Raw genomic sequence first — 25385 nt, 5'->3', positions numbered from 1 at the left:
TTCTGGTAGCTTTTATGAGCCATTTTTCTGACTTTTATCTTTTAATTGCAGTATTACTTTAACCAAGAGTATGCGAAGATTATGGTTTCTTGTGGAAAGATGCTATAAAAATGGTAGGAACCGTGAACCTGTTCTCTTGGTTGGTGAAACTGGGGGTGGGAAGACTACCATTTGTCAACTCTTGAGTGCTCATATGAAAAAAAAATTACACATTTTGAATTGCCATCAATACACTGAGACGTCAGACTTCATTGGGGTGTGTTTTCTATCATAATGCTTGCTACTTTAGCTGCTTGATTTTTTTTTTTTTTTTTTGGATTTTCACCGTTCCTTAATCTAATAACTACGAATTGTTATTAGGGATTTTACCCTAATAGAGAGAGATCAAGGCTTACATCACAGTATGAAAAAGAGGTTAATGAGTTGATATTGAAGATATCTGAGTACAATCTTGGGATTGTAAGTTCTTTTTTTTGCGCTTTTCTTTCTGTTAATACTTCTGTTTTATGTGAAGGTTATTTAATACAGTTTGCATTTGTAGTCTGTTTCTTCTGACATAGGTCAAACATCATTAACCCTTGATTCGCTGGACCGGATTATAAAGATTCTCCGAGAAGTCAGTGGGAATTGTCAAAGGCCCTGCATAAAGGAGCTTGAGCTTATAAAAAAGAAGCTTACAGAGTTGCATAAACAGTGGCAGACAATTTTCACCTGGCAGGATGGGCCGCTGGTGCAAGCAATGAGAGATGGTGATATGTTTCTCATAGATGAAATTTCGCTTGCCGATGATAGTGTGCTCGAAAGAATTAACAGTGTGTTGGAACCAGAAAGAAAGCTGGTAACATTACTATCCTATTCTGAGATTACGTTTTTAGTCATTAAAAGTTGATGCATTTTAGCAGTTGTTCCTTTCTTCTACTGTATAATGTGAAACAGGTTCAGAATCCTGTGATAAAAAAGATCCTTCAAAGGCTTCTTTCTCCCATTATTAGTTCTTCATGCTTATTTGCTTTGTTTTGCAGATAACTCCCATTATTTATTCTTCATGCTTATATGCACGATTTGCAGATAACTCCTATTTTTTATTCTTCATGCTTATATGCTTTGTTGTACTCTGCAGATTTTGATTTCTTACTATCCCTTCTCGACCTCTGTTAATTATGCATTCTTTATACAGTTAGATATCATGTATGTGTATACATGTGTCTGTTGTTCTTTCTCGTCGAAAGAGTTCTCTTTCATTTATAATTCAGCGACTTAAAACAATAGCAAGATTTTTTCTTTTTTCTAAATCCTCCTGGGCCATGGTTTTTAAAGGGAAAGCTAACGTGTTGTGGATTGGCAACTGTAGCTTTTATCTGAGATCTTGCGAGAAACTGATGCATTTTAAATGTTGGTGGGTTTGGAAGGTTTTAGGATTTGTTTGGAAAATATTTTCAGACATTTTGGCGTTCTTAAGACAGAAATTCAATGAGTATTCCCAGAAAGCTTCGTTTAAAAAATTAAAATGACCTGTCTTAGAACAAATGAAATTGTCATTTGTTTCAAAGTTACCTATTTGAATAATGATTTTAATGTGTGTTTTATTATGTTGATGTTTAAAGTTATACAATTAGAATTTTTTAATTTTTTCTTGGAATAGAAAAACACAAAAATGTTCGAAGGACGTTCTCTGTTTCATTTCAATTTGTTTCTTCAATGTTCTTGGAAACATTTAAGCTTGATTTTAATTATTAGTTTATTGTCTGACCCATAGTTTATTTATTCTTTCTGTACTTCTTTCATTTTATTTTATCGTACATTTTCTTTCGCAGTTTCTCTTGTTTGCATCCTCGCCCTTCCACACGTTAAAAGAAAAAAATATAGAAAAAGAAAAACGCCATTGACTTTTATTTCATAGATTTGGCTAGCATTAAGATAGTTACCTTGACTGTTGTACCAACAATGAGATTGGCAGATGATGTGAAATTCAGTTATGGTTGGGATCTTTCTTCAATCGCTTCCCTTCAGTAAATATTTTGCTCTCAATGCAAGTTATATTTCATGCTGCTTTATTATTGCTGTACCTATTGTGATAGTTACCTTGTTGTTTTGAATGTTGCACTATTGTTTACGTTGTGTTGAAAATTTGTAGGCTTTGGCCGAGAAAGGAGGAGAGTTTCTGGAAACAGTGACCGCTCACCCTGAGTTCTCTCTCTTTGCAACAATGAATCCTGGTGGTGATTATGGCAAGAAGGAGCTATCTCCTGCTCTTCGTAATCGGTTTACAGAGATATGGGTTCCTCCTGTTGGGGAGCTGGATGAGCTCAGAAGTATTGCGCTGACAAGGTAGAATCTTAGCATGTTTTTTGCATTTTACCAAACTTTAATGTAATCTTCCGTGTTTTTTACCAGCATATTTTATTACAGGATTTCCAACCCTAGAGTTACACATCTGGTGGATCTAATGCTAAGTTTTTGGGAGGTATGTTCGTTTGCTTTACGAATTGAATTTGTTCTTTTGGGGCTAAGTGTTGCTTTCGTTTAGTGTATTTATAGTTTAGTACTAATTTCAAGTACTACTCGATTTTGTCCCAGCATCTTTTCCAAGAGTAGTTATTTTGTTCCTTTTTTCTTTTTGAAGAAAACAAAAATTTTCATCAATGAAATGAAAAAGTACAAGAATTTCTTCATTTTATAAAAGAAAGAAAAAACGTTCTAAACAAAGTAAGTACAAAGTTCAAAACCCGTGAACTTGAACTAAAAGCCAGCCACTAGCATTTGCAGATCAAAGCATTTCCTGTCGTACTATTTGTCTACGCTCAATATCTTTTTTGTTTCGTTATTTGTATCATAATTATCAGTTTTTATTTTTTTAAAAAATAAACAGAACTTCATTCACACTGTAAAAAAAGCGTTTCTTTTTTGAAAACACTTGTTTATTATGTCAATCCTGCAGCTTCGGTTATTTCCTTCACTCGTTGATTAATAGTTTGTCTTTTTGATTGCAGTGGTTTAATCAGCTTCAGTCAGGGAGAATGCTCACAGTGAGGGATCTACTTTCTTGGGTTTCCTTTATTGACTCAACTGAGAGGAAGCTAGGTCCTGAATATGCATTTCTTCATGGAGCATTCCTTGTTCTGCTAGACGGTTTAAGTTTAGGTAATTCTTGCAGTGTTACTATGTTATCTATTTACAGAAAGATTTCTTTCATTTCTTTAATGATATTTTTAGGGATAGTTATGCTTATGCATGGGAGCCGCGAGTATGACCTTAATTATTTGACTTCTGTTCTATATAACCACACTTCCGTTTTTGTGTGAATATATTTATAACTGAAACACATCTTTTTCATGGGGAAAGTCAGTAGAAATCCCTAGCAAGGGACTAAGCTTGACAGACTAATAGAAATGGAATGGAATGGAAAAAGTGGAACAAGTGGAGTAGAAATGGGAAAGGAAGCAGCATGAAGCCAAGGGAACACATATTTTATTAAGCTCATGGAAAACGGGTGAATAACATTATAATGTCCACTAGAACCAGTTAGTATCACACATGAGCCAAAGCAGAATATTTTATTAAGTTGTATTATTTCTTGAATTTTGCCTGTGTTTTCTTGCTTGTAATTACTGTTGCTTGAACTCTTTAATTGTGTTCTTTACAGTTGGTTTCTATCTTGTCTTTTGTGGTCTGCCAGGCTTGTCCAATATTATAATGTCCTATTCCCACCCTATTACCCACTGGTCTTTTAGCGAGATTTTTTTTTTCTTAAGAAACACAACTTCCATTGCCAAAAGAGGGAGTGCAAAAGGAAGGGGAGATGGGATATTCCTACACACCAACGGGTTACTTAATATAGTTTAGCGGGATCCTTAGTCATGCAAGAATTTGAAACTGTTAATTCAAGCCAAAGTTACTGTTTAATGTTAAACACGGTTGGAATAAACTTTGGGTATTATAAGTGGTACGAACCTCCTTCACTAAAATGAGTGTATTAGTTTCTTGGTTATCAAATTTGTTGGATGGAAAACCCTTCCCCCTCCTAAGTTTCTTGGTAATTAGAAGGAAAAGGAGCCAGATGTTTATTCTTGATCTGTGAACTGCGCTATAGCCATGTCCTTTCTTCATGTTGGTCGCTTATCGTACTTGTTTATAAGTTATTAGCCATTCATTTACAGATTTAAAGCTTTGTTTCTTCTTCTATATTGAAAATCTTTTCTTATATTGATTTTCAGGGACAGGTATGTCAAAAAGAGATGCTGAAGAATTGCGGAAAAGATGCTTTTCATTCCTTTTGGAGAAACTAAAGGTTGTCAATCTTCTATTAACCTCCTGTTATATGGCTTCGATATTATTGCACTGGTGTTGTACCATACCTTGCTTTCTTGATAGTCAATTATTATAAGGCAATAACATATTTACTTGATAGGAATTAGTAAGAATTATTTCATTAAGTCAGTTATATTCAGAGAGAATAGCAACATTAAAACAATGAAGTAGACAAAACAGGGAATCTCTTAAAGGTCAGTGAACTTGCACTTTCAACTTACAGGAGACGGGACAAAAGCAACTAGACTATATTTTCAAAAAGGAAGAATGTTGGTAACTTGGTAGCTTCTTGAGGAGAAAAAAAAAGGACCATATTCCAATTGTCCTTTGGTATGAGTTTTGTTTTCTTTTACAATGAAGGTGGTTGGAAGGACAGGGCAAGCCTTTGGTGACATCTTTTGAACTCCACAAAAATTTGAATTAATTTTTGGGTTTATATGGTGCATTTTCATGAGGAGGCTTGTAGTTACCCTCTTTTCTTTTATTTATTTATTTATTTATTTATGTATAATAATTTTAATTAAGCCAAGTGAATTTTGATATTCTTCTTTTAAGGAGAGGTTTGTGTTGAAGGAATGAACTTGATTTAAGGAATATTTGTATAATTCTTAGCCTTAAGTTAAGAGATATTTGTGTCATCTCATTAAATAAGGGAAGTAGTTGACCTCCCTAATTTATTTTTGTTGTTACCCAGGATTTATTTAGATTTATGGTCACCTAGTATTTAAGGAATTAGTTAGCCTTTCTATATTATAAAAGACATTAATAAGTCATTTTTGACGAGCTTTATCTCTCCTGCTACAGTTGGGTAATGCTAAACTTGAATGCTCATTACTTGCGAAACTTCAAAGTTATGGCTGGGGGGAGCTTAGTACGGCTTCGGAACTTTCAAACACTGACTATATGCAAGACAGCAATCACTTTGGGATTGATCCATTCTATATTGAGAAAGGTATACGTGCTACTGTGTTCATAATGATGGTAGTGATGCTAAGTCTGATTTTCTTTTTATCTTTTTTTTTCTAGTTTGATTTTGCTTCCATAATTTCCTTTTAGGATAATTAACTTTCGTTCTACTGCTATTTCAGTTACTATTGGTAGTTTGGTTGCAGTCAGTTATTTTTTATATGGTGTAGAAATATCCATTTTCATTCCGTAGTTAAGTAATAGTTGCTTTTTTTATAGGCTGTCTGCCTTGTCAAACTGGTAAATATGAGTTCTTGGCACCAACAACATACAAAAATGCATTAAGGGTACTGCGGGCTATGCAGCTTTCAAAGCCAGGTTTGTCTGATTTTATATTTACGAGATTCTCATACTTAAGCATACTGAATGGAATTGTACTTTTCAGTTTTACTTGAGGGAAGTCCAGGCGTTGGGAAAACAAGTTTGATTGTGTCCTTGGGACAAATTTCTGGACACAGGGTTGTACGCATAAATTTGTCCGAGCAGGTAATGATTTTCCACATACCTGTCTTTGCTCATTTTATTCAGATTATCATCTGACGTATACCTAATCTTGTGCTCTATCTTGCTGTTGTCATTCCTCATATTTGTGATGCAGACTGATATGATGGATTTGCTGGGGTCTGATTTACCAGTTGAAAGTGACGAGGGAATAAAATTTGCATGGTCCGATGGGATCTTATTGCAGGTTAGAATCTCCTTGTATTAGAAATAATAAGGTTATGAAGTTTAGTATATAACACTTTCCCCATCTTTCTGCAGGCTCTGAAGGAAGGCTGTTGGGTTTTGCTAGATGAACTGAATCTTGCTCCACAATCCGTTTTAGAGGCAGGGTTTGAAGATCTTGTGTCTCTCTTTTTTAACAATATTAATCTGTTATGCGGCTGACCTTCCTCTTTTTTATGGAAATTACTTTTTAGGGATTGAATGCCATATTAGACCATCGAGCTGAGGTGTTTATTCCTGAGTTGGCACTTACGTTTAAATGTCCACCATCCTTTAGAATTTTTGCATGTCAGAATCCTTCGTATCAAGGAGGTGGAAGGAAAGGCCTACCTAAGTCATTCCTTAATCGGTTCACTAAGGTACTTTTTGCTCCATAGACTTGGTTTGAATTATTGATTCCCTATCTTGATATAAATGATATGTTAGAGTTGGTATTGATTTTTTAATTTGATTTCAGGTTTATTTGGATGAGTTGGTTGAGGATGACTATCTCTTCATTTGTAGCTCACTTTATGAATCAATCCCGAAGCCTTTGCTATCAAAATTGATCTTGTTCAATAAAAAGTTGCATGAAGAAGTTATGCTGTATAAAAAATTTGCTCAGGATGGGACACCTTGGGAGTTTAATCTTCGTGATGTTCTTCGATCTTGTCAGATTATTGAAGGTTTGATCTCCTGTTTAGTTGGGCTTGTTTGATTCCTTTGCATAGAACCATGCTTGATTTCTTTTACATTTTTCAAAAATTATTTTTAGGTGCACCTGAAAGATTGAGAAATTATTGCTTCCTCAACATTGTTTACATTCAACGGATGCGAACGGCTGGTGATCGCAGGGAAGTGCTGCGGCTTTATGAGCAAGTATTTGGTTCAAAATATTTTATTAATCCTTATCCACGAGTTCAACTGAATTCTCAGTTTCTAATTGTGGGGAATATTGCCATTGAAAGGAATAGCATTCAAGCATGTAGCGTAGCGAGTAGCCAGCTTAAGATTTTGCCAGGAATTCGTCAAAGCTTAGAAGCTGTTGCACATTGCATTAAACATCAGTGGATGTGCATTTTGGTTGGTTCATCTTCATCTGGAAAAACTTCTCTCGTAAGGTTGCTTGCTCAGCTCACTGGCAATGTACTAAATGAGTTGAATCTTTCGTCCACAACTGATATATCAGAATTACTTGGGTGCTTTGAGCAATATGATGCCATTCGGAATTTACGTCATGTTATCGATCAAGTTGGCTATCATGTCAACAAATATTGTAGTGTGCAAATAAGATCTTCTAAGAAAGAGTTTGATTGGGTTGGAAATGGTATAATAACCAAATGGCTATCTTTTTCGTCAAAAATTAGTTTCCAGTTGGCAACAGGTTCTGCTTGTGGGTATGCAAAAAATTGGAACAGAATTGTGAATTCTCTTGGTTTACTAGTTGATATCATTAAACAACTTATGTCATACCTGAATGATGCTCCTGCTAAGAAGGTACTTGAACGATGCATTAAGACAGTTTTAAAGTTGGAAGAGAGTGAACAGAAACAGCCATTTTCAGCAAAGTTTGAATGGGTGCTAGGAATACTAGTCAAGGCTATTGAACAGGGAGAATGGATCATTCTTAAGAATGCAAATTCTTGTAACCCCACTGTGAGTGAAAGCTAACATCAATTTTTTTGTATTTTATTTCGTATGATGATTCACACTTGTTGTCTTTTAATTTCCTTTTTGTTTGTACATTAGGTACTTGATAGAATCAATTCATTGGTGGAGTCATGTGGTTCAATAACTATCAATGAATGCGGGACTGTTGATGGAGAACCAGTGGTCTTGTATCCACATGCTAATTTTCGGATATTCCTTACTGTTAATCCAATTCATGGAGAGGTTTCTCGTGCAATGAGAAATAGGGGAGTGGAAATATTCATGTTACAGCCTCATTGGCTGCAAGATGGAGCTCAGTGTGGTAAAAAGGACATTGAATTGAATGACACTAGGAGATTTCTTGCTTTATCTGGTATTCCTGGTGCCAAATTGGTTGAATCCATGGCAAACTCACATGTCTATGCAAGGGAAGAAGGTCTTCACCTTAATGTTCGCATAACATACATTGAACTTGCACGCTGGGTGCAGCTGTTCCAGCAACTCATCATGAATGGCTGTAAGCCACGGTGGAGCCTTCATGTCAGTTGGGAGCATACATATCTTTCTTCTTTTGGTGAGGCCGAGGGGATGGGTATTGTTCAAAATGCAAAAATTTTATATTTATCAGATGCTTGGCTCTCTGAATTTGATGCATCAATGACATATCTATGTTTGCCTGGAGGATGGCCAAGGCCTATAAAATTGAGAGATTATGTTTGGCACTCAAAAGAAGCCTGTGTAAAGCAGAATTGTATGTATTTGGAATTCCTGGGAGCTCAATGCGCATTGCATGAACTTGGAATTGCTAAGAGTTATTCTCTGGACTTTAACCTATCTGCTGATGGATATGCACGAACATTCTTATTGGATTTTAAGACTTTACGTAACTTATTGTTTCCGAAGGCTTCTAACAGTATGATATTGAGCTCTCAAGTAAAAAATGAATTCAACTTAAAATCTGACAATAATAAGTTACTTTTTGCTGCCAACTGGGCAATCGAGCAAGCTTCCGAAATGGATATTGAGCTTTATATCATCTGGTTTAGTTGGTTTAGTTCCATATTGCACCCGTTTTGCCAACTTTTCAATCTTTATTTGACATCAATCAAACAGGTTATAGAGCATCCATTGTGGAATTTTATTTGTCACCTTCGGGGTAAGATCAAATCCCATCTTGGAATAGATTTTGATGTGCATCCAATTCCAATTTTGTCATCTGAGTTGGTGGCTATATCGGGTGAAGAAGACAAGACTGATGAATTTAATGCATCCAAAGGCATACTAGAATTGTCAAAAGATGAGCTTCAGTTGTCCCGCACAGCCCTACGTAATGCTATCAAGTGCATAGGCCTTTTAATGCGTACGTATCAACAGTGGAACGCTGAAAGCAGGCATGAACTAAGCAGTGAAACTCAAGGGTTCTTACCAGTTTTGAAGTCTCTGCGAGCACTAGAGCAGGAAATCTTTTTCAAGCTTGTAGATCCATCCTCTAAGCTTATCGAGTCTGCTTCTTTTGACATGCTTATTCAGTCTTACAGCACTCTTCTCGATGATCACATATTGCTCTGGGATGGACTTGTCTCTTTGAATTTTGAGACGTTACAAGTTTCTGGACGATTTTTGATAAAAGATATCCTCCCATTCAAGGATTTCCTTGTAGATGCCGTTGAAGCCATACTGGTAAGCTGGTAATAATTGGAAAGATTCTGAGCATATTAATATTCTTCTATAGCTAATGGATTTTCTTATTTTACTTAGAGGGAGTGTAAGAAACTTGAAAAGACTTCATTGTCCTTTCGCTCAGAAAAGTCCTTACTATGGATTTATGGTGGTCACCCTGCTTCACCTTCTTCTGCTGACCTGTATCATAAGCAACAGCAACTTTATAGATTATGTGAATGTCTATGGCCAATAAATCTAAAACTACATGATCGAGGTAAGGGACCTCGATTTCTTGATCCTCTATCTTGTACAGTTTAGGTTCATTTGCAGTTCTTTTCTTTTTCTTTTATTGTGAGAAAATTTAGAAAATATTATACTGGGATTTACTTCAATGTTGTTCTATAATCTTTATAAAGACCAACAACTCGCTGTGTTCATTTTGCTATGCAGTCTCAGCTGTAGCAGGGAAGGATCCTTTAATTGAAGTTTTCACATCATCCAATCCTGAGCTTCGGTGCCTTGCAATGGAAGGTATACTTTTTGGTATTTCCCGAGAGCTTACGTTTTGTCTCTTTTTTATGAGACAACAGCAGTAGGTAGTTTTATCTTTGTAAATGTAGCAGAACAGAAGGGGACGTCAAAAGAATGCATGAGTACACGTGCTCATGTGTACTTATTTTGATTTTGATACCTAGAACTGGGTCGTACCTTTGCCACATGAAAACCAAAGGAACATGATATTATAAACAGGTTCTCCACCTGAAAAGAATTCGAGAATAATCGTAAAGGAACTAAAGATGTTAACCTAATAAGCTAGAATTTTAAGCAGTATGAGGATAGATTTCTAATGAAAAACTTCCAGACTAGACGCCTGAAAATAAGCAAACAGGTTAATGAAATCCTAAAGCCTGAAAAGTACAAAATTCAAGAGCTTCGTAAGTTTTTGGACTAGAAAGGTTTAGAAGGATGTTTTGGGTTCTTGTGTGGAGGTATGGGATTTAGTTATGTTCAATGCTCTCTTTGTGCTAGTGAAACTTGTCATTTTCTTCTGTTTTTAAAAAAATAAGAAACAGAACATTTCAATGAATAACAGAAATTACAATATGAAGAAGATCCATCTTGTGTAGAATCATTCAAGAGGATGTTGCAGAAAACTTAGTCAACGGGAAATAAAAGGAGTAAGGCTGTAATTACAAAAAGTAGAGGTGTCCATAAAAAAACAAGAAAAAGAAGAAAAGCATATCACTTGGATAAACCAAATATCAGCTACATGGTTCGGATAAGCTGTAGCAATTTTTCGGTTACTGAAGAGATGAATGGATGTTTCTGGACCCATTTTACAAATAATGCAACATTGAAGAGAGAGCAATCTAGGGGCTTCGCGCTGAAGCTTGTCGTTAAGTATTAGTGGCCGAGTTTCTCAAGAATCTGACTTTTTTGGGTAAATTTCTCATTACCTCTAATACCTGCTAATGCAAGGGAGTAGTGGATCTTGGTGGAAAAAATAACCATATTTTCAATGCGCCATATCTATGAGTCACCTTGAAATCTCAACTTGTTGGAGGAGAGAAGGATGAATAAATTATTCCATTCCCTGATTTCTTCTTTCAGTAGACTTCTTCTCAAATAAGTCCTTTTGACCAAATATAGCAACTGTCAACTTTATGAATCTGATCGTTGAACTTATCAATGACTTTCAATGGAGCATTTGATGAAATGATTGATCTATGATTGGGCTTGTGATCAAAGTGGTAAGAACCATATTTCAATTCAATGACCTTCCTCCAAGATGAAGTCTCCAAATCCATTTACCAAATAGGGATCGGTTTTTAGCTGTAAATCACAAATCCATACGCCTTCCGCGCATTTACTACCTTATATTAGAAACTTTTCTAATAGCTTTTTAATGGACGCACCAACCTTTTTTTTGTGATCAGGGAAGAGTTCTTTTGTTTAATTTTGTGCTGGGGCTATTTTAGCATGGACTTCGTATGTCAGCCTGTGTTTATTTGGCTCTTTCAAATACTCTTATCTGAAGAAAGACCTTTCGTAGTTCATTTGCACATAAATAGTGCGAGCAGGGAATGCAAGAGAGCCATCTTCCTTTTGTTTGATAAACCCATTTCAATAATCTGAGAAGGGAAACATTAAACGAAATGAACTCTAAAGATGCTCTGTTAGGATTAGATAGATAATTTTAAAATTACTTTTAGAGCATTTGTTAAAAATTAGTGAAAGAATAAATTTTCTGTAACCCATAATCTTAAACGTTTGGGTCCAATGGTAACATGTAGTGGTATTACCAAAACACAAAATCCTTCTATTTCTGTATGTTCCTTTACTTCTTTTTAATATTTCACAGTTATGGCGTTCATATTTGTTAACTGTCCGAAGACATTCCTAAATATTCTTTTCATCCGTGGTTGTCAAAAAACTTCATGGCCCAACCACCTAGTGTAGAACTGAAATTAAAAGATATTTATGCTGTCATCATTTTATTGACTAGAAATATTATCTTTTATGTACTTATTCTGTTCCCACTCCATTCTTACGCAGTATTGGGGTTTATTCTTGCTGCAATTTTGACGCAATGCATTACCTTGTTCCGTATTTCTGATTTATATGCCTTGTGCTTTCAAATAGTTGAAAGTAGATGCAGATTTTTAACTTGTGTAAAATATCTTCATTATGTTTCTTCACTATAAATTTTTCTTGAAATAGTTGAAAGTAGTCCCCCTTGTTTCTTTAAATCGCAGCCACTGCTGGTTTAACTATAAGTAGCCATTTCTCTTTTCGTTTGTGTTCTTGTAGGCCTTTCCATGTCTTCTTGTATACTCAGTAAATTTGATGAAGATGATGTCGCTCAGAATTTGCAGGACATTTATCAGGTTTTGTATCACTTTTTTACTTGTGCAAATTAATTTTCTCATCAACTGAAAAAGGAAATCAACTTTGTTTGTAACAGATGCTGTTGGCAAGGTTTGAACATGAGAAGAACAATGCTAAGGCAATTCTGGGATCGAAGAACCATCCTGTTCAGGAAAAATTATCACTTATCTGTCGTCCTTCTGGCTATGACATATTTATAAAGGCAGATCCTGATGTTTGGTTGGACACTCTTCCTATAAATGATGGTACCAGTTTTTTCCTCGATATGCTGTTGCTGCAGGAGCTTTCATCAATTCTTTTGCTTGATCTTGGAAAACTGAAGCAAGTATGTCTGACAGTTTTTTGCTTTATAAAGGCAGATTCTTTTATTGTTTTTTCACGTTTTTCCAGTTTTAGTTGCAAATGCTTTCATTATGATATTTGTTTTGCTTTGATGATAGGCACTACACGGCATGTCCATCCTCATGAAAGAGACTTTACAATTTTCATTGACATTCTCCTCAAGACCTCCGCAGATGTTTATTGCTCATCAAAATCTGCTATGGACGTTGGATGAGTGGGATTCTATGGAAAGAGGTTTTGTACAATTCTATTATATTTCTTTCACCTTTATATTATTACATTCTCGGTGTTGGATGGAAATTTGAAGAATGTCTTTATTTGTATGATGTAAATAAAGTTCTTTCTTCATGGGGATTAGCTTGGGTTTTAATTGGAGGGTTTTTCCTCAAACTGAAACACACCCACTTCGCATGCATTCTAGACAAATATCGTTCGATTATGCATAAAATTGATCTGTCTTGCTTTTCAGTGCGTGCAAAGGCAGCTGGTTTTTTTCTCGAGATGTGGTTTAGATGGCATCAGTCTTTGTGGATTCATTGCCCTGATTATGTCAAGGTAGGTTTACATTCTTAGACTGATTATTAATATAAACCTTCGGTATATAATTAGGTACCCTTTTTTATGGTTTTCTTGTATGCAGAACTTCTCAAAGGTTGTTGATTACAGAACTCCAGTTCCTCATGTACTTGTTCAGCCTGTGATTTCAGCAACAGTTTCCCAGATCTTGTAAGATTTATTATTACTTTTATCCAGATAGCAATGAAATTAACGGGTGTTTGCTGTCCGGAGATATGATATCTAACCTAGTATGCAAATAGGGGGAAAATGTAGTAGGTTCTTTATATATGGATAAGGATACGTTTGCTGTTCGGAGATATGATATCTAACCTGAAAATGGATGATATCTATTACTTAGCTTGAGGGGGAGTGTTGAAGGATATTTGTGTAATCCTATTAAATAAGGGAAGTTGACCTCCCTAATTTATCAGTTGAATTTATTTAGATTTAGTTACCTTGTACTTAAAGAATTTATTTAGATTACCTAGTATTTGAGAATGATGAAGATTTTCATTTCAGATGCTGAAATCTGAGAAATGTTGTTAAGTTAATTAACCTATTAGGGTCGATATAGCATGAGTAGGCATGTTTTCTTATGCTTCACTTTGGTGTCAGGTTTTCCTTTTGGGGTAAACCTTACTTCATACTTCTGGTAACTGACTATAAGAAATTATGTTATGACCTGTATGGTGAAAAAATAAATTGTGTATGTGATTGATAGGGAGAAGTGTGCCTCAAATAAAGTGCGTTTGAAATCTGGAAATATGGTTATGGCTAGTGATGAGTTATATACGAAGTCGTTTCTCTTCAGCATTTCTATTCACACAGAAAAAATTAGTTTTTTTTTTTAATGGATTTATTATTTTTTATGAAATACATTCAAAACAATGATTCGTATTTAAAGTTAATGGCTTTGGGCTAAATAGATTTGCTCATGGAAAGTTTCTCTCTAAGATATGCGTACTTTGCGTAGTGCATCCTTCATGATTTTCTCTTCATTCAGGTGGCGCCCTGCTTCTATCAAAGACTTCTTTGCTAAGCGTTTGAAGATACAAGTAGCAGCTTGTTATCTTTGGCATAGACCACTAGGGGAAGTGGATGCACACACTTCTCTTTTATCAGCTGCTTGTAATCTTTTCCTGCAGGTAGGTTCACGTTTTTTTAACTGGAGATCCTATGTTTCATGTATGGAAACCAGAGTTTGAATTGACTCCTGTTATATAAATGCTTGCAGATTATTTACGCTCACGAAAAATCTTTTGATGCGGATCAGTTTGTTAAGATAAAGTCCCTTGGATTCTTTCATAAGGACAAAACTCCGGTATGCTCCTTGAAAGCTATTGACTCATATTACCTTACGAAATGTTCCATTAATACCATGCCCTTGGATGCTCTTATTGTTTGGTGTCAAATGTGATGTGGTCTCTCATTGTAAGCTGTACCCTAGAAGTCGAGGCATATGTTCTAGATTGTGCTGAGTGTTTAAAATGATAAGAAATCATAATATGCAAAATGAGGGACAATTAGGATCAACCTCAACCTCAGGCAGGGAGATACCTTGCATTTAGTTGATTGAGATGCATTATTGTCCAATTTAGATTAAAATATATATAACTGTAATGACTTGATTTTCGATGCCTCGAATCACAGGTTGCTACTTACACTCGGTAAAAAGGGTAGTAAAATTTTCTTTTTATAATGCGGGAGACGCATGGAATTTAAAATTAATTTATGCGTTCAAAACCGACATATATGTAATTTAAAGGTAATATATGCGGAGTCAAGTCAAAACGGTTTACAAAAAAACATATGTTTTGAGAAGTAGCATTTGAAATAATAATAAAATGACAAGAAGGAAGACAACTCGATCTAAAGGGTACCCCTGTAGCTGCACAGCTCCGCATGCTCTCGTCGTTCACATGGTATGAGTATAAAAATACTCAGTAAGCAACATATTTGTCGGCTCTTTTCATACTTATACTTGGCTCTAGTCTATTCTTGCCCTGTAAGGCTTATACATACAACTCTATGCACTTCTTACTTTTTATATGGCAAACTCTAGTTTACCTAGCCCTTGTAACGAGCTCTAAAGCATCGGACCATATATCTGGCTCTTAGATACGTGGGACCATATATCGGACTCTTAGCTCTAAAGCACCTTTTGCATCGTCTTTTTAAGCGGAAACACTAAAGCACCTTTTGCATCGCCTTTTTAAGCGGAAATCGTAATCTGCCTATTCGCACACCCTCTCGGGTTAGAAGAGTATAAGGTCATGACTTCCCACTAGGCACAACTGTAGCCACCTTAGTAGTGTACCCTCTATGATTCTTGGGTTTCTCGATGGGTAACAACTGAACTCTGTATATCAAGTAGAACCCTAACCCCTCTTGGCTAGTTCACCAATAGGGGTTGTGCCCTAATCGTCCCTACAAGATACTTGGTCAACCCAATGTTTTGTGGAGTCCAAAACTAGATTCGAGGACTATAATAACGTAGAATACCGGAACATGGTCTAACATACTCATAGCATGTATTCTAGAGTACATAGCATTATAGCATGCTGGGCATATACGGGTTCCCAAACCCTAAATCATACATTATAAACATATATAAACATACATCATGCTCAACATGCTCAAACAAGGGGTAGTAAATCATCAAGGTATGTTGGAAAACTTGTAACATATTAATTCTATCAAAGTTCACAATTATGCACTGAAGTTCACAATTATGCACTGCCGAAGCTATAAAACTAAGTACAATGCTAAGTCGTAAACTTTTAAACTTTCTAGGGTTAGCAAACTAGCTTAACAAGACTTCTAAACATGATTTCTAATTTTTGGCTCACGGTCTTAATCGACTCCTACAAGTATTTCTTAAAATTTACTACTTGTTTGTTTCTATGTATATATATTTTGTCCATGTAAAATGGTAGATTGTCTTACGTGTTGTACAAATAGGATCCATCACTTCTCCTGAAAACCTTAGCTGACTTTTTTTGCAGCAAGAAAGTGTCCGGTTGTTTTGCTCCCTCATTGCGAAGTCGAGCCAACAGAGGTTGAAAAATTCTGTGCATTTGTTCATTGAACCGCTGCTTAAGGATCTCTTTTCTCAGGACGTCACAACAGGTAAGCAAATAACAATATCTATTTGTATTGTGTTAACTACTTTGATTTAAGAAATGTATGTGTCGTTAAGGAAGCATTGATGAAGGCTGACTAGAAACCCAACCCAAATCTAGAACAAAGGAGGTCAAAAGGATCTCTCATTCTTTAGATGAAGGCTGACTAGAAACCCAACCCAAACCCAACCCAAGGCTGACTAGTTCTCTCATTATATCCAAGATCCTAGATTCTTGGGGCATAGGGCCAACAGTCTTATGGAATCAGAAGGCACAAATGCACATAGGCGTCGGCCACAAGTTACTGAAAGCCTCAGTGTTTTGGAATCTAGTGAAACAACAATGAACAGAAGGATTCTACTCCAGCCCACCTGCTTCATATCTTCTCTGCATTCTCTTATTATATTGCATTTGGATGAGCTGGTTATGTCTATTGGATTTAGATGGCCACTGCAAAAGTTTCTACCATAATATTTCACTTTCATCGTATTTTGGATATGATTAACCTTTCTGCAGATCAGTGGCTATTAGTTTGTTGACGGGAAATCCCTTTAATGACTGATGCTTGATTTTTGCCTTTTCCATTCTGTTTCTTACAACTCTTCTGTTATTTTTTTTTTCAAGATCTGCATCATACACTTGGTCGTGTGTGGTTAAGACTTGGAGGATTGCGATTGTATCTACTGCTCAGTTGCTGTCATTTGGATCCTTCCATCAAATATTATTACAAGTATATGCAATTAGTGGGAAAGAAATCTTCACTTGAAGTTGAAACTGAGGTATTATCCCATGCTATTAAAAATAGTTTTGTTTTTTTATATTTAATTCTGTCTTTAAAGATAATGTATGTGTTGACGAAGTTTCTAATTTGATAATTTTTATGCTATGTTTTTCAAATCTCAGATTTTTTAAATGTGTTGACAAAGTTTTATGCCTTCAAATTAAACCATGTCACCATTGGTCGGCAATTATTGATTTTGAAAATGCAGTCTTCCTTGATGCATTTGTAATATAAATGACATCAGTTTGTGACCGTAGGAGGCTTTGTACTGAGTGCAACTGCTTTCCTCAGGCTCACCTGATTACTTCTTGCTTAAGTCAATTTTGTTAGATGATAAGTTGAAGCTGCTACTCAATGTTGTTGTAGGTGAGGCAAGAGTGCGAACTATTGGCAGGGTTGTTTTCCATTGTGGGAGAAGCTGATAAGGAAAGAAAACAGACGTTTGAAAATCTTGAACTGGAGTGCACCAAATTGCAGAAAAAGGTTTGTCTTCTTGACATTAATTCTATGCATCTGGTGGTCATTGGAGGAGAGACCGTTTGTCTTCTATATGCTGGAGATGCATTCTTACCATCTGATGCATCATTGTGTGAATGCAATCTTATTTAAGTGTTAGAAAAACATATTTAATACTGGACTGTAGGAAAGCATTTTTTACCATGTTTTGGAAAATAAGTCGTCTATACTCTTTTACAGCAGTTTAGAGATGGAAATTCTAAATTTTAGTTATTGATTTGTCGTTATGATGGCTTTTTGTTGGTTCAGGTTGTTTTCCGTGTAGAACCTGGGAAGTTTAAGAAGTTGAAACATGAGTGTGAGGAGTTTTTTGAGTTTGTTGAAATTTTGTTAACTAATATTGAAGCAACAGACTCGCACCAAATGGACAGACTATGCAACTGGGAGGTATTTGTCACGTCTCTAGTAGATTATTTTCTGGACAATATTATTTATGATTTTGGCAAATTTTACATTACATGGTCTGATTACACAGGAGATGGCTACTCGCTTTATTGATCGGTTATCAGATGAATACACTGGATATGTTGATATAATTCAACCCATTCAGCTTGCAGTTTATGAAATGAAATTAGGCTTGTCTCTTGTCTCATCAAGCTTGTGCTTTTCTAGTGTGGTTGAACCGTATAATGGGGAGCAAGTTATGGTATTCTATTTCAGCTTTTGCCTTTATTTTTCCCTTCATATTAGATTTCACAAGTTCAAATGCTGATCCTGAAAATTTTGCCAGAAATCAATTTATTCCTTTATGAGATTCCCACGGGGGCTTCCTTCCAATCACATGTCTGTTGGTTTAAATGATGGCCTGGCTGGGTTTTCGTTCCATGATCTCAGTCCTGATACAGATTGTTTCTATGCAATGGATGTGGCTTTGCTGGAAAAGTTGGTTATTAGTTCAAAAGAAACTGTGGATAGTGATAAGGCCTGTATTTTCTTTTACATTTTTAGAAAATTAATAATCATTCATTCCTGTTATTTATTTATAATTGACATAATCCATTCTGATAACAGACCTGTGTTATGCAACTTAAAAGTGCTCTACACTACAATATTCTGGTTCGTGCTTCACATGTTGTTGCTGATTCCAGGCTGATGGATGCTAAATCTTTTCTGGTGAAGCTTCTTGCCATGTTTTATTTCAGAATTGTGAATGTTTATAACTATAAGTCCACCATACATGTCATCATTTTTAACGATCTTTTTTATGGTATGTATTGGTCAGCTATTAGATAATATTTTCAATGGATTTGCGAACCTCTGGATGAATATGAAAGTTCAATCAACAACTAAAGAAGATGTTGACTCTCAATTATACAAGTTTAAGCCCCGTGTGTTCGAGATTGAGAAGGTCATTGAAGCTGATGTTGGCAAATCATTAGATAACGAAAATTCTTCGGAAGTGGAGCTACTCTCTGAAGATGAGTCCACTGATATGGTACCACACCCCTGCAGATTTATAGACAATTATATAATACTTCTTTGATCTTGTGCTATTTTTATTCATTGGTTGAATTGGCATTTGATCTTCCAGAGTGAAGCTAGCAAGCAATATGATACTTCAGAAGATGAATGGAGCTTAATAGACGAGTCTATGATCGACCAGATGATCCACATTCATAATCAGCTGTTTGGCTCTCCTGATCTTGTTTTAGCTGTAAGTTCATTACAGATTGCTGTGAGCTTTGTTGTTCATTTCTTTCCTTCATAACTTATACTTTTAATAATTCCGAGAAATTGTTGCCTTTTATAGTTTTTCTTCAGATAGGTTAGTGTTTCGTTTTCTCGAAGTATGGATATGCAAAGGATTTTCTCTTACTGCTTCCATGAAAGATACTTGTAAAGTTGTATCCTTCTTAGAAAAAACACACACACACACACTGTCAGAATTTGAATATTATGAAGGGTTTTTATGGTATTAACACTATAGCTTTCTGCTCCACTTTTTTCCTGCCGTCTTTTGCATTGTAGATGCTGTAGCAGTTCATTATCTGACGTGTTTCCTTTGGTTTCAGCCTGGAACTTCCAAAGTATCTGATGCATCCCGGTTACTTTCTTTTTCTGTTTCATATAACTTGGGTTTAGCATTGATTAAAGGTATTCATGACTACGAGATATTTTGTTGACCATTTTTTTGAACCATTAAAGTTAAAATTTGTTTGTTTATTATTTTTTTATTTTTTTTATTTTTTTCAGATTTTGGTGGGTTGTTGCTGTCAAGTCTGGACGCCAAACTTGCACCTGAGCACTTATTACGTCTTTGTTTGGAACATGAAGGGAACTGTGTTTTTTCTGAAAGAGTATCTGGGAAATATAATTTCTACAAGGTTTTACAAAGTGATTTGTTTGTTTTAACTTTTGATGTACTGTTATTTATAACTATGGTTGTAATACTTTTACTCAGGATTCAAATCCTTCAATGATAGCAAAGATGGTGAAGTTACTTGCCCCACTTCATCAACGTGTTTCTTCACTTTTGCTTGATCATGCAGAACATCATGTTCTTCAGATGATTTTGGATATAATTGAAATGCTTCGAAATCTTTCTATGGACACCCCGGTAGCAAAGGTATTTGTACTGCTATGCATTGCTAGTTTGTAACACAGATAGAAATCCTTTTATTTTAGGGGGATGTAGATTCTTGACTGAAATTGATGTTAGTAAGAGCTACCCGTTGGATCATCCATAATTATCGTGATGGGGGATATTTTTAAATCAATTCAGTTAAACCCCATATAGTAACCTCTTATGCAAGAAAGGCGAAGCTATTAAACTTTTTGTCCTGTTTCTCATCATGATCTTTACAGGCTTTATCAAGTTTGCAAATCTTGGTTAACAAGGTGCAGACATTACCAGAACATGGGTCAAAGTTTTCTTCTTCTGGTAAGGATTTTTAATTATATTTTTTTGGTTTTGCTCTTGGAAGTCCATCTTACACAACTTCTTTATATTAACTTGCAGAGCAACTGGAGCCTATACTTGAATTAGTTTCATCATGGAAAAAGATTGAGTTTGACTCATGGCCAGCATTACTTGATGAGGTGCAGGACCAGTATGAACTCAATTGTGGAAAGGTGATACTATGGACCAATGTTGATTTATAAGACTACTTTTTTCCATAGGATGAGGGAGGGTTCTAATTCATTTTGGCCATAGAAAAGCTTTTGTTTGTTTACCTTGATCCATGCTTTTAATTTGATTATTTTAGTCTTGACCTTCAATGGTTAAGGGATGGTTTTCCCCCTTGATATTGCTAAACAAGGTCTCAAGTGGCTGAAGCGCAGATACTTGCGTGTCTTCTTCTTACCAAGTGCCTCTTGTCCTGAACAACTTATATATTACATTTTTTAGTACTAATAAAATACTTCTGCCTCATTTTTGCTGCAGTTATGGTTTCCTCTTTTTTCTATTCTACGGCATTGGCATTCGGACTCTACCATCAGCAGGCATGTTCTTTACCTATTAAACCCTGCTCTCCAAATGTTTTTTATACGTCTGCTAATATCAACAGTAGTATGTTTATTGCAGTTTGGAGGATTTCATAAATACATCAAGTGTTGGGGAATTCAGGAAACGCCTTGAGCTTCTTTTTTCATTCCTTGGACAAATTAGAATTGGTGCATGCGTTAAAGTTTCCAGGTAACACAAAAAGTTCTTTTCTTAAATCTTGTTTGTGAGAAGTGGTATAAATAGGAAGATGGACAAAATGGATTGTGTGTGGTTATTGTTCATTCTTACATTCTATGAAGACCTGGGTCAAACAAATTCAAGTTTTATGGTTAAAGTAGCCCCTCTCGCTCGATGATGATTAGTTTCTTCGGTAATTTGTATTTTGAACTCATTCCTTCTAATAATGAAATTGTCTGAATGCAGTCCTTATGAGGTGGAACTATTGAAGGCCTTGTACAACTTATTTGGATATTATGTGCAATTTTTACCAATGTGAGTTTCAGTAGATATGATATTTTTCTTCTCACTTTAGAATATTGGATGCTTCTTGTATTGATAGATCATGGGATATGATTTTTTTTCCCACTTCAGAATATTGGAGCATATAGAAGGTTGTCGGAAGAAAATTGAAACAGAGTTGAAGGAAATTCAGAAATTATGTCGTTGGGAACGTGTTGAGAATTATTGTTCTCTGGAGAACTCAAGAAGAAGTAGGCTGAAGCTCAGGAAGCTTATTAAGAAATACAGTGTAAGTGATAAATAATGACTTCAACTTGCTTTTATACGTTTCTAGGGTCTTTGGTGCCTTCATTGAGCTCAAATCAGTTTAAGAATTAGTCTCAAGATATTTGTGTAATTCATTGAGCTCAAACTGAGAATAAATGATATCTACTACTCAGCTTGAGGGGAGTGTAGAAGGGATATTTGTTTACCCCTAGTTTCCAAGGGGATAAAGTAGTGGGATTTAGTTACCTAGTATCTAGAGATTGTTATTTTATATCTAAGGATTGTTATTTTGATTTAGTTACTTGCTATTTAGGGATTATTATTTAGATTTATTGTTAACTAGAGATTTATGTAGATTTATCTTATCTTGTTGCCTACTATCTAGAGATTTATTTAGATTACTAGTATCTAGTGAATTTAGATTATTTATCGATTTAGATTTAGTTAGTCTTTCTTGGACATGTAATTCTCTGAAAGTAAGTAAGAAAAACATCGGTCTAAATTAGACTTCGCAAAAATTTCTTTTAAAGTAAATTTGGAAATGTAGGCAAGTGTGACCTTTGGGTTGCATCCACTATTAGAAAAAATTATAGCGATCAACATTATAGATCAAGCGTTGACATTTTTCTTATAATTTTCTTTTGTTTCTACTTTTTCTCTTTTTTATTATAGGATCTGTTGCAGCAACCTGTGCTGCTTTTCTTAAACCAAGATGCAGGGAAAAAAGGGACCAAAATACAATCTCTTCAATCTGGTGCAGAAGACAGGTTAGTGTTTTTTCGTCTTCCTGCTGTTCCTTGTGACTGAGAACTTCTTGTATTAAAATTCCTAATATTCCTTGATTGGTTCTTAGGTTTAATTGGTTTACTGACTGGAGAAAAAGTGTCCAAGGCGTGGTTCAAAATTTGTACCTAAATGGAACCCCTGAATACAAGTTATCATTCTCAAGTTTGAAGAGTGCTGAAGGTCCTTTTATTCATATTTATATTTTCTTATCGTTGAGTTCTGTTTCCAATTTAATGCTTATCAATATAAAAATATTGCAACTTTTCAGATTTGATTAGTGTTATTCAGCAATCAGAATCTCAATCGCAGTCCATTTCCTACCAAGAAGAATGGAAATCTTTAAGTTTTACAATTGAAAGAATATACCAGAGGGCAATCTCTTGCGATGATATTTGGAAGGAATCAAAAAAGAGCCAAGGGAAGCGGAGGGCCTTGTCTGAACTTCTAAAGCTTTTGGAAGCTAGTGGTTTGTCAAGGCACAAGTCTATTTATTTGGAGGTATTTTACTTCAGATGTTAAATTTTCCTTAAATTGTGAAGCCCATCTAGATTTTTGTCGTGTTTGCTTAAATATTTGTTTGGCCCTTTCAGGAGAATCCTAAATCCTGGTGGTTCCTTCAGCAATCAGATGACATTCAGTATTTGCTTCTGTCTCAAAGTAGATTGCCACGTAAAGTTTCAGATGATTTTCAGAATGTAGGATTGGCTGCGAAAAGAAGTGAAACCATTGAATGCTATTTCAAGAGTGTAAAAGCAGTGTTGCACTTGCAGCAGATTTGCTTGAACTCTCATAAAGATGTTACCCGGGAGCAGGTAACTCCTATTTTGAAAGTGCCGGTAATCAATATTGTTAGAAATTCAGCCGTCAAGTGACCAGCATGATTTCTTGTCTATGTCTCTGGGACATTGGTTTTCCGTACTAAACAAAGAATGTTTTTCCTTTCTTGTTTTTTATAATATTGTCCTGCTATAACATACTGCACTGTGGTTGGATTTCTTCTGTGTCCAGTTTTTTTATGTTTCATGGATCCATAACTTACTGGCCCTTATATCTCGGTTTTTTCTTTTCCAGGTGGAGCGGTCATGCTCTTTTTTGCACCAACTTGTTGTAATACAGAAAAAGCAACACACTGTTGCGGATCACTTTGCTAAACATTTGAATCACTTGAAAAGTTGTGCATCACTTTTGGAAAAGTTGTACTCAAGTTCTAAGGTTTCCAGTGCTCGGATTGGTTCTGAAAGCAGAAGTAGTTGTAATCAGGACATCATATATAGATGCATGTGGCAGCAGAAGGTCAGTTTGATTTTCATTGTCTGATATCAACTTTATTTCATCGTTTTGAGTAAAGTGTTTGACCGTCTTTTGGATTTTTACAGAAAATCTTCGACAGTTTGAGTACAATGGCTTACGAAGAATCAATCCTGCTAAAATCCTTTAAAAATGTGCATTTGGAGTCCTGCCAAAGCATCAAATCTGAAGCAAATTGGATTCTAGAAGCAATAGAGAAATTTATGCCAGAGTTCCAGAAGTCAAAGGTTTAGAATTTAATACTTCATTTTGTATTATTTGGATGCAGCGATTGTTGCTCTATATTTATGAAATCCATGTTGCAGGAATGCCTTGATAATTGCCTTCTCGGCCAGAAGGAAGTTATATCTACACCTGCTTGTGTCTTGCAACCATACGTTGTTACAGAACAAATGAAAGAGCTTGTCATTCAGAATTTTGAAGTTATCAATATCTTCAGGGAGCATCACTCTGCTTTGTCCAAGCGTGTTGCTAATCAAAGCTCAGTTGAAAATATTCTGCTTGGTCATTTTAATGAAGTATTTGAGAAGGTTTGCCTTAAATAATTTTTCATCCCCGTTATTTCTTGTTGACCGATGCCAGATGCTCATAAGTGAATTCCGCTTCTCAAAGATGGTCATTTGAAAATTTAATTTTTTTTTTTTTTTTTTTTTGCAGTCGAGTCTTGTTGAGGAAGAGTTCAGATCTGGTCTGGAGGCAGGAAGCCGTACTAGAATTGGTGAAAACTTTTCCGAGATTTGTAGCAGATTTAATGAAGCTCTTGAGGACACTTTCAGACACATTTTCAGCGCATTGGAAAATTTCAATTCATCATGCTCTGAGAATAGTTTGCCTGCAGAAAATATAGGGAATGTTACTTCCTGGGAATCTTTATTGGGCTTGTTTATGAAAAATTTGAGCTTGGACACTTTATGTGAAAAGCTTCTCAAGACAATCTCTTTTGCTGTAAGTTGATATTTCTCTCTCGTTTTTCTACATTTTCTTTCTGAAATCGTGGCCTGGTTTTTCATTTGGAGTTCTGTGTTCAGGATAAACTGCTTTATACTTCTGGTACAAAACTCGAGGGCAATTCTCTCCCTGAAGATCGCATACTGCCGTTGCAATTAGGCGCTTGCTTTGAGCAATTACATGTACTTTTAAACTTAATGAAGGATATTGGTGAGCGTCTGCTACAAGACGTACTTGACTTCAATTGCTCGGTAGGTTTGTTGTAACTCAATTATATCCCTTCAACTGAAAAATCATGCTGTACCATATATCATGAACATTGATTTACAATTTGAAGTAAATCAGTGGCATTTGCATTTCATTTATTACCACTGTTTATCTCAAATCTTCTTAGGTCACCTTTTTATGGTCTTAAAAAATTTCAATGCCAGGTATCAGTAACAACCAATGTGCTAGCAACAGTCTTAGCTAATCTGTATTCTGAAGGATTTGGCATTCCTACTAAAGATCCAGACGATGATGGTACGGATAAAAATGTTCAAGATGCAAGTGGAACTGGTATGGGAGAGGGTGCAGGATTAAATGATGTGAGTGACCAGATGATGGATGAGGATCAGCTGCTTGGTGCTAATGAGAAGGTATGCTATGCATAATCGAACAAGGCCCTTTC

At 35.6% G+C, this 25385-nt stretch overlaps 1 protein-coding gene across 1 annotated transcript in view; it reads left to right on the top strand.

Moving 5' to 3' along the window:
- Nucleotides 1-25385, top strand: part of LOC111807193 (midasin-like protein) — a 43436-nt gene that overhangs the window by 14923 nt on the left and 3128 nt on the right. The window contains exons 20-72 of the mRNA XM_023692796.2: nt 52-256; nt 361-459; nt 542-838; nt 2135-2328; nt 2410-2464; nt 2991-3141; nt 4215-4288; nt 5113-5260; nt 5494-5592; nt 5660-5760; nt 5873-5962; nt 6037-6102; nt 6195-6359; nt 6458-6665; nt 6755-7635; nt 7729-9309; nt 9388-9565; nt 9742-9822; nt 12103-12179; nt 12257-12505; nt 12621-12756; nt 12992-13077; nt 13163-13248; nt 14084-14225; nt 14315-14401; nt 16086-16209; nt 16827-16981; nt 17350-17466; nt 17749-17886; nt 17975-18145; nt 18230-18421; nt 18511-18612; nt 18722-18934; nt 19031-19153; nt 19512-19593; nt 19693-19823; nt 19901-20065; nt 20305-20380; nt 20459-20571; nt 20885-20943; nt 21026-21136; nt 21371-21439; nt 21539-21695; nt 22346-22440; nt 22527-22639; nt 22728-22957; nt 23050-23271; nt 23531-23752; nt 23836-23994; nt 24073-24297; nt 24425-24712; nt 24796-24966; nt 25147-25353. Coding sequence (XP_023548564.2) covers nt 52-256; nt 361-459; nt 542-838; nt 2135-2328; nt 2410-2464; nt 2991-3141; nt 4215-4288; nt 5113-5260; nt 5494-5592; nt 5660-5760; nt 5873-5962; nt 6037-6102; nt 6195-6359; nt 6458-6665; nt 6755-7635; nt 7729-9309; nt 9388-9565; nt 9742-9822; nt 12103-12179; nt 12257-12505; nt 12621-12756; nt 12992-13077; nt 13163-13248; nt 14084-14225; nt 14315-14401; nt 16086-16209; nt 16827-16981; nt 17350-17466; nt 17749-17886; nt 17975-18145; nt 18230-18421; nt 18511-18612; nt 18722-18934; nt 19031-19153; nt 19512-19593; nt 19693-19823; nt 19901-20065; nt 20305-20380; nt 20459-20571; nt 20885-20943; nt 21026-21136; nt 21371-21439; nt 21539-21695; nt 22346-22440; nt 22527-22639; nt 22728-22957; nt 23050-23271; nt 23531-23752; nt 23836-23994; nt 24073-24297; nt 24425-24712; nt 24796-24966; nt 25147-25353 — 9766 coding nt within the window. The remainder of the gene's footprint in view (nt 1-51; nt 257-360; nt 460-541; nt 839-2134; nt 2329-2409; nt 2465-2990; nt 3142-4214; nt 4289-5112; nt 5261-5493; nt 5593-5659; nt 5761-5872; nt 5963-6036; nt 6103-6194; nt 6360-6457; nt 6666-6754; nt 7636-7728; nt 9310-9387; nt 9566-9741; nt 9823-12102; nt 12180-12256; nt 12506-12620; nt 12757-12991; nt 13078-13162; nt 13249-14083; nt 14226-14314; nt 14402-16085; nt 16210-16826; nt 16982-17349; nt 17467-17748; nt 17887-17974; nt 18146-18229; nt 18422-18510; nt 18613-18721; nt 18935-19030; nt 19154-19511; nt 19594-19692; nt 19824-19900; nt 20066-20304; nt 20381-20458; nt 20572-20884; nt 20944-21025; nt 21137-21370; nt 21440-21538; nt 21696-22345; nt 22441-22526; nt 22640-22727; nt 22958-23049; nt 23272-23530; nt 23753-23835; nt 23995-24072; nt 24298-24424; nt 24713-24795; nt 24967-25146; nt 25354-25385) is intronic.

This window comes from Cucurbita pepo, chromosome 12 (genome assembly GCF_057944985.1).
Source record: "Cucurbita pepo subsp. pepo isolate OVF chromosome 12, ASM5794498v1, whole genome shotgun sequence".
In the NCBI taxonomy this organism is placed as follows: domain Eukaryota; kingdom Viridiplantae; phylum Streptophyta; class Magnoliopsida; order Cucurbitales; family Cucurbitaceae; genus Cucurbita; species Cucurbita pepo.
The sequence above is the reverse complement of the archived record's forward strand: the minus strand, read 5'-3'. Positions and strand labels throughout refer to the sequence as shown.